Raw genomic sequence first — 9,343 nt, 5'->3', positions numbered from 1 at the left:
ACCACATTCCTCATTACGGGTTTGATATGGACAATGTCAACATATGTCAAAAAATACATACCTATGTTTGAAAAGGTTTAATGTATGTGAAGCTGTTATGTGTGTGTGTGTGTGAAACATTCCTATGCATAACGTATGATTTAGCTAGGCGTTTATTCGTAAATGAATAAAATAGGTATCAATATGTTAACTATATATAATATGTTTGGTTGTGACGTCTGTGTGCGTGTGTGTGTGTGTGATAGTAAATATATTATATGTGTGTGTGTGTGTGTATAAATAAAAGGGGTGGAAATATAATTGAGGAAAAATATTTGATGGCCAAGTGTCCTATTTAGTCGAAATCAGAATATTATATACATATTAATTTTCTTCAAAAGGTGGGGGTTTGAAGGGGAAGGGGTTAAAATATATATCGGTTACGTGTAGGATCTAACGGTGGTATTGGGTTTATGTGTGTTGCGGGTTGCCTATATTGAGTAATTTTAATACAGGTTTGAGAGGTGCTGTGTAGTTGTTGCCTATACAGGCACCTCCTATCCTTTTACATGTAAAATTAAGGGGGAGGATGTTCTAGAACTCTCATATTACACCTACTAGTTTTGACCATAGGAATAGTAAACATATCGGAGAAATATTTTTTATTGGGAAGTATATTCGAGAATATATTAAACTATAAAGAACAAGTTAAAGGAAACTTTAAAAACAATAATATAAGAATATGGAAATATTTTATAAAACAATTATTTAAGATAAATATTCGTTGTCAATGAAGTCATTTTACTTATGAATTGCATTCAGTATAAAAAGGTATGAAAAATATAATATTAATTACTTCCTGAAATTTTTTTTTCTTTTGAGCACACTTGAATCGCGTCTCAATAATTATTGATATTTCAAATGTTTAAAAGCGAACATATTGGTTTTTATTAATTATTTTAGTATTATTGAGATTTAGTACAAAAAAAAAGACATAAGACCTTTGAAAACAGCTGTATTTCATGGCCATTCACATATAATTCGGGGATATTTGATATTGTATTGTTATTGATCTAAAAGATACTGTGATGTTTCCTTAAGATGTTTGTAAAACGATAGTAGTTTATTTACACTGTGAAAAATACGTAAAACTAGTTTTTTTTTTTTAGAAAAAATTGGCAACAAGTGGCTGTGGGCCTAATAAGAAATATAAATTTGACATTTTTTACATTTTTTATGCAATTGCATTCATTACTCATCGCATTAGTTCATATGTGTGAAATTCTGAATTTTAAAACTTACTCCTTCACCAAGTATTGTAATAATGTGCTTTTTTCAAAAAAAAACTGTATTTGGGGGCCTTTTACATCGAATTCGAAGATATTCCATATTATTATTGATTTAAACGATACTGTGTCGTTCCTTTAAGATGTTTAATGCGTTTGTAAAACGATAGCAGTTTATTTACACTGTGAAAAATTCGTAAAACTAGCTTTCTTTAAAAAAAAGTTGACAACAAGTGGCTGTGGGCCCAATAAGAAATATAAATTTGACATTTTTTACGTTTTTATGCATGTAGGTACATTGTATATTCATGAGTCGTGAACGGGTTTTTGTGCAATGAAATATATCGAAATGTGCCATATAACATACAGTTTATTTAGGTTTATCATATTCACTAATTATTCAACTTACAATAATTAATTACTTAAATAATCTAAGGTTTAAAAAATTTAAAAATTTTTTAATAGGTAATATATTTTGAATTTTGTAAAAATATACAGAAATATACAAATAAAATTTTACCATAAGATTTAAATTGTTATGATTTTTGAAGGTAGTTGACTAAAATCCCAAAAAGTATAAAAATACAGGCAATTGTATACCTAAGGTAGTTATTCGCACTCTAATTATGATAGTATGTATTTACCCCATATATTATTATTATTGTAACTTTTGAATCAATATTGACGCACTGTAGAATGGTGTGAATAAGTTAAAAATGTAATATAACACTTATCTGTCTATATATAAAACAGTAATCTTTATATATAAATGAAGGGTGGAGTCAACGTGCAGCCAAAAATACTGAACCAATTTATTTGAAATGTTTAGTTAGTGTACTCATTCCTATGTTTAGGTGCATTAAGAAAAGATTTTTCGAAATTCGCATTTTTAAGGATAAAAGGAGCATAAAGTCGATAGAAATTTCAAGATTTACAACGGAAATGTTTGTTTAAAGATTGTTGCTATTATTTTCAGTAATAATAATCTGTCCGTCTGTCCTTTGTTTGTTGCCATGGAAAAAGTCATGCCTATCTATAAACAAAAATTACCATCGTAAAATTTAAAACATCTGTTTGAGCACCTCCCGGGGTTTGGCCTATTCCTTTTTAAATTAGCCTTTTTTCTGCCCATAGGTCTAATATATCTTTGTACCAAATTTCGACGCAATTGGCCTAGCCGTTTAGGAATGCATAAAGGGCAAACTAACAGACAGACAGAAATCCAACAAATTTAACACACAGTTTGAGACACATAAGAGGTAGAATTTATAACGGGCTACGAAGTGCACGGGTTCAACTAGTAAAATATACTTCAGGAATTGTGCTTAACTTTTTTCTAAAATTTTTATAAAAAAAAAACTAATATAGAACCTTGTATACATTTTTAAACTTAAGGTACCTATGCATTTTATATATTATTATAAAATAGTTAATACTTTGGAGATTTTGATAAACTTTAAATGGTTATAATAAAATATTGTGATTATGGATTATGAATTCAATATTATTTCGGGTAAATCACTTACAAGATCACAATCTTATTTATAACTTTACATTTCAGATAGGTATATTTTTGATTCAATTTTTTCTCATTAATATACATAAATATTATGAATTATTGCATTTAACAATTTGTTATTCAAGTATAATTATAGAAATATTTAGTTTTGATTGAATATTCTTAGGTAGGTACTTACAGAAAATGTTCTTCATTAAGTCATTATAACTAAAAAAATTAATAGTTTAGTCTTAAAATATAAAAAATAATAATTTTTGTACAACATTTTAATTTCTTTATTTGCTATATATTTCGATCACATGCATTATAATATTACATAATCCAATATTTAATTTGGAATTGAAATAGGTATATTGTATATAGGAACACAGCCATTGACGGTAAAAAAAAACATATATATTGAAATTAATAGATAATAAACAACATTTTGGAGAATGGTTGCAAGAAAGTTATATCTAAAACGACTAAAAATATCAAATAGTTTGTGAATAAATATTTATTTTAATATATACAGTTTTTTGTATCTATCACACGAGACTAGGAATGATAATCATATTTTTTTACTTTACAAAAATTACACATTTCAATTTGCCTATAATTTGGCATTATTTTCAGTTACCAAATTATGTTTTGATATAATATGCGAAAAATTATAAATTGATAAAATAATATTACAATAGTTGATACAAGATTACGAGTATTATAAAATATTTTATAAAATTAATCGGATTATAATGATTTTTACATTTAAATAATACATATTATAAATTATTTGAATTTACAGTTCAAATCAAAAACAGAATAAACTTTATGTTTATGAGTTGTAAAATGTTGTAAAATTATTAAAAATGTATATTGTTATAACGAGTTAAAAATGTAAATACTTTTTAGGAAACCATAGTTATTATTGTTGATATTTTATAACATAATATATCATATTTATTGTATTTAATTTTAACTTGTTTTTACTTAAAACTCATATTATTAACAATACAAATTATATATTCAAATTAAGAATAAAAATCTTTTTAAATTATTATAATACTGCTTTGTTTCATTAAAATGTTAAAAGTTTATACATTTAAATCAGCCATCATTTTTCTAAAGTCTGCAAGTGTATTATAATCTGGATCTGCATCAATATCGGCAAAGTCCTGATTAGAATCAGATTTTACAAATGTTGGATTGTATCGGCTCAGAGATAAGGGACAAGGTAGTAGTTCTGGCATTACTGAATGATGTGTTATTAATGCGGTTAACGTTGTGAATTCCTTCGTAAAACCCTGTTAAAAAAATTTAATTTAGTCAAAATTATTTATTTTTCAGTAAAATTTTTATAAGCTAAACCTTAATTTTAAATCCTTTGTTCGTTCTGAGAATTAAATAATGAGCGATTCCTAGAGGATGAAATTCTTGAGGTACTCTTAATGACAATGCAAAACATCCTGGTTTGGTGGTACTCTCGCGAACCATAAAAGCTCCTACTGGTTCTTGTCCTAAAACTTCCAGTGTTATTTCTCTAAAATACAATTTGCATAAATAAGATTAATATGGCATTTAAAGGTTATAAATTATAATATGTTTAAAAATAATTTTATTACCTTGGAATCCCGGCTTGAAACCACGGTGCTTTTTTTAATTCACATTCTTCTGGTTTATCTAAAAGACTATCTGATCGTTCTGGTAAAGGTGGAGGAGTTGGAGTTTTGTCCAAACTGTTTGATATCAAATTATTTTTAAGTTTGATATTAGTAGGTGAGTCTGGTGATCGTGCACTACATTGAGTTAATCTATTAAGTTAATAACAAGTTAATTAAAGTTCAAGTTAAAAATATAAAAATAGTCAATACCTATTATCTTTTAATTTTTCTTGAGAAGATTCGGGAGTACTACAATCGTCACTATTGGTAGACGGCGAGCTTGATACAGAAGAGCTACAAACTAGTGGATACCAGTCTTCGTTAGAGCAGTTGTTGTGTACGGATAAGCCCATGGCTAAACGTTTAATTAATGGCGGTTTTTCTAACATACGCTTGTATGTATTTAAATCTGGACTGTCGTCACTACTAGTCGGTGTAGAAAACTGCCCTGGCGTGAGATCTAAACCTTTGCTATGGTCAAAAGGACGTACGCCTGGTAAGGTGGTTGGTGGAGTTGGTTTAGGTGTTTCAATAAGCTTCTTCGATAAAGGAGATCCATTATGGATTCGTTGTACATTGAATTTATCATTTAATTTCATCTGTAAAATTGTTAATAAAATGTTTTTATGTAGGTATATATGCTTAATGTTTTTAGTTGAATTTTGAACATACCCATGAAGTATTGTTCAAATTGGATTTTGGCGAGTTCGTCACCGATCGTCTTTCCAGCTCCAGTTGGGCAGCATACGCCATTCTAAACGCATTTCCCACAATAGAATTTAATCCTTCAGCCTGAAAAAAAATAGTTTAGTTAAAGTTTAGCTTACTTAAAATATCTCTTTAGTACTCTAATTAGCTAAATATGTGTGAACTAGATATTTAAGTATGCTGCACGTATATTACATATTTTGATAATTTGTAATAAAGAAACTTTATATTCTAAGGATCTTTTCCTTTATAATTTATATATTTATTTAAGAAAAATTTAACGAGCTTGAACCCTTTGAATACATGATTTACCTAATACAATTGACAAAATTACAAGAACGGAAACTTCATAATATGATTACAATAAATATATAATTTAATAATAAAATACAAATTAAAAATACAGAAATATAACTATTACTTAAATTGAAATTATTAAAAACTTTTATACATAATCAATACATCTTAATATTAATAAATTATTTGACTTAAATTTATTACGACTAGAATCAAGAAAATCTTTTGATGGGGATATTTTATTGGCCAATGACAGAGCGCGAGGGAAAAACGAATCATAACCATTACTTTTGCAATAGTAGGGGATGACAAACAAATCATAAGGCTAGTTAATGTGGACAATCAATGAAACCATTTATCAGATCATATATAAAAAATACATCAGGGATTTGTCTTCTTAGATCGATCGAATTTAGACCTATTAAGAACTGAACGGATTTAAATAAATTACTAGAGATAGGCATATTAGAGGTGTAAGGTATTCTTTTTAAAAATTTACATTGGACTGTTTCAAGATCATTCAAGTATGTAGATAAGTTTTGAGACCAAATAATGGATCTAAACTCTTGGGTAGATCGAACAAGCGAGCAATATAAATTAAGCTTGAAGGCTGTTTAAAATTTTGAGTATTCCTAATGACAAAGCCTAGAATTCTATAGGATTTATTTAAAATTTTCTTATGATGGAACTTAAAAAGAAAGTCTGATTCAAAATACATTCATAATTCTTTTATCACAGATACTCTAATTAATTCAATATTATTAAGTTTGTAGTTGAATATAATTGGGTTTTTGGAACGGGTAAATGAAATAATATTACATTTATCAATGTTTAACACAAGACAATTATTCACGCTCCAAGTATAAAATTTGTTTAGCTGATTTTGTAATGTCTCAGAGTCTAGTATAGATTAAATAGAGCAAAATAATTTAACATCATCAGACAAAGCAATCATTTTATAGAATTTTTAAAAACCCGAGGCAAATCATTAATAAAAATTAGAAAAAGCAGAGGTCCCAAATGCGAATCTTGGAGAACATCTGATGGAACGTGAAAATCATTAGAGATATAGAATGAAAGTTTAACTGATTAAGAGCGATTATTTAGGTAGGAGATGATCCATTTTAAAAATAAACCATTAAAACCAAAACCCTTTAACTTGTGTAATAAGATATTGTGATTAACCTTATCAAAAGCTTTTTTAAGGTCCGTATTAATAGAATCAACACGAACATTTTGATCATTACGATTGTATAAATGTGTTTTGTAGGTTAAAAGATTTGTTAGAAAGGAATGCTTGGGTAGGAAGCCATGTTGGGTAAGACTTATGTAATTTACCAGTAGGTTAGTCAATATTTTGTAATGATTACCTCAAATGATTTAGGAATACCGAATAATTTAGAAATTGGACGATAGTTACGTACATTACTTTTGTCTCCAGATTTATAAATTGTTGTAATAAATGATTTTTTCCAAATATCAGGAAACTCCACCACCCCTGACTTCATCACTAGATTCACGGTCAGCTCTAAAAATTTACAATTTCTAATTCTTCATTACTATAGTTTATGTTAAACCAAGTTTCAGATAAGAATAATAAATTATATTCAAGAGTAAGAATAGAATTTTGAAAATAAATTAGTTTTATTCTCAGACCTCTTACATTTTGGTAAGAAACAAGCAAATCATTTTTCAATCAAAAACATTTTTTGGGAATTTTATACATTATTAATAACACATTTTTGAATAATTGTTGGTACTCCTCTTATAAATTTTATGGTTAAGTCGATTTATCCATTCGATGTACGCGAAGCCAATTCCTCGCTAAGTTTTTTCATGCGATCTCTTTGGTATTGAGTACTGTCCGAGCTTAATGAAATTGTCGGGTATCGGGATTAGAGATTGTTTTTATTTTTCATGATATAAATGCTTCTGATATAGAACTGAAAGTAATTATTATAGATCTCGGTTTATTCGATTGATAACGACCGATACAAATGACTTTGATGGTACCGAACTAGTTGACTCTACCATAGTGGCAAAAATATTATTTCCTTGATCACAGTCATGAGCAAAACGTGAGCAATAAAAATTGGACTGGTTAGAATCACTTTTGATAACATTATAACAGATAAGGTTTGCCGCACGTCTATTTCGCTCATTAATTTCATTGATTATAAATTCGTTACATACTTCATTATTTGGGCTTTGGAAAAGGAAATTCTTGAGCTCCTCAACTTCCACAAGTAATTTCTTGATCAGCAATTTTAACTCAGGCAATTCCTTTAAACCTTGTTCACAATTTGAGCAAAAATATTTTAAAGATCTTTTTTTCATCAATAGACATTTAACTTTCGTGGCTGAAAGTCTTGTGCATTTAGTATGAACTGTTTCTGAACAACTATCACATTTAATTGGAACATTCAATTCTGCAAAGTGGTTTTATAAGTGAATCACAGAAAAATGAGATTGAAACTGATTTGTCAGTCTTCGAAAATTTCGCTTTAAATAAATATATATCTTAAATACTTGTGTATTCACACAAACAGGGTTCTTTAAAATTCTGCTAATGGCATTTTGTATTTTGTTTATAATCATTGAATTGAAATAAAAATAAAATCACGATTTTTGACAAATAAAGTACCTACCGATGATATGTATAAATTAACATGCCCAAATTAACTGTTTTATAATTGATTAGCCGGAATCGCTGAAGCTATAAGTATGAAATTTGGTCAAACTGGTTAGTAATTTTGTTTTATGATGTAGAGACACATTAAGAAAGGATTTTTCATAAATTTATTCTTATGTTTATCAAAAGGCTAAAATAAGACTGAGTAGAAATGGATGTTATTTTTTGGTCACATTGTTTTTGAAATTTAACATACATATTACATATTCTGTAATACTGCAAATAATAAAATATTTTATGATGCTTCTTACGATCTAACAAGTATATAAAATAAATTGAACTTATTATTTCTTTGTTGAATCTTATATTAATTTATAATATTTCTATGTACGGGATTATGTGGGAAAAGAAAGGAATTTAATCTGTATTACTCTACTAAATGGCTTTCTACAGGTACTTTTTAGAGAGCTAAGGCTTTGTTTAACATATAATTATTTATATACAAGTAATATTTTGATATCGAATCATTTAAAATTTTTATGGCTGAAGAATTAATCTTTTTTATGTATTCTGTAGAACTTAATATTCGGAGATATCAAATATGGTTTTTTTTTTTGAATACTTTCACTTTTATATAATATGATTGAAATTTTATGGTTTAGATAGACAATAACCAATAACATTGTTTATTTTGCTTGTTGAGTATCTAGTATTTTCTTCATACAAATCAAATAATTAAATAGTCAAACTCAATAAAATTGAAAAAAAAAATGAATCAATTGTTTTTTAAATAATACGATATCTTATAATAATATTTTTTTGAAAAGAAAAGAGGCTTTAACAATTAATGTATTATAAGCCTAGTATAAAAATTTGCAAATCATGTATACATATTTTAATTAAGTCATAAATTATTTATAAAATTAATTTTTGTAAGAAAACTTAAGATTTTTGTGCCATGGTCTTTATTGGGGGCTTCTTCAAGATTGTCTTGTATCGATAAGGTGTCTCGTATGTTTTGGAATTCTGAGAAGTCGGGGATGATATTTTGTATAGGAAGGTTTTGTTGACATTTTTTGCATTTTGGTGGTGAGTCTTTGCTGGTTAAGAATGCGTGGGTCAATTGAACGTCCAATTCTCGTTCTTATTAGAGCGATTTCTTGTCATCTGTTTAAATTTTTGGGAATGGGGCACTTTTTAATCTTTTTAAGTTTGTTGGAAAGAGGAACCTTGCCATGCCGTGTTTATTTTTTGTTTTATAGATGTTTAATTATAATATTTA

General features: G+C 27.5%; 1 protein-coding gene across 1 annotated transcript in view; it reads right to left on the bottom strand.

Annotated features, from left to right (window-relative positions):
* Nucleotides 1-3,262: 3,262 nt before the first annotated feature.
* LOC114129414 (EGFR adapter protein-like) overlaps nt 3,263-9,343 on the bottom strand; it is a 136,120-nt gene continuing 130,039 nt past the window's right edge. Inside the window, exons 5-9 of the mRNA XM_050204750.1 lie at nt 5,097-5,216; nt 4,635-5,023; nt 4,386-4,574; nt 4,132-4,303; nt 3,263-4,067 (exon numbers count right to left, since the gene is read on the bottom strand). Of these exons, the coding sequence (XP_050060707.1) occupies nt 3,858-4,067; nt 4,132-4,303; nt 4,386-4,574; nt 4,635-5,023; nt 5,097-5,216 (1,080 nt within the window). The 3' untranslated portion in view covers nt 3,263-3,857. The remainder of the gene's footprint in view (nt 4,068-4,131; nt 4,304-4,385; nt 4,575-4,634; nt 5,024-5,096; nt 5,217-9,343) is intronic.

Source organism: Aphis gossypii, chromosome 3 (assembly GCF_020184175.1).
Source record: "Aphis gossypii isolate Hap1 chromosome 3, ASM2018417v2, whole genome shotgun sequence".
Taxonomy (NCBI): domain Eukaryota; kingdom Metazoa; phylum Arthropoda; class Insecta; order Hemiptera; family Aphididae; genus Aphis; species Aphis gossypii.
This window is presented reverse-complemented; position numbering and strand designations above follow the sequence as displayed.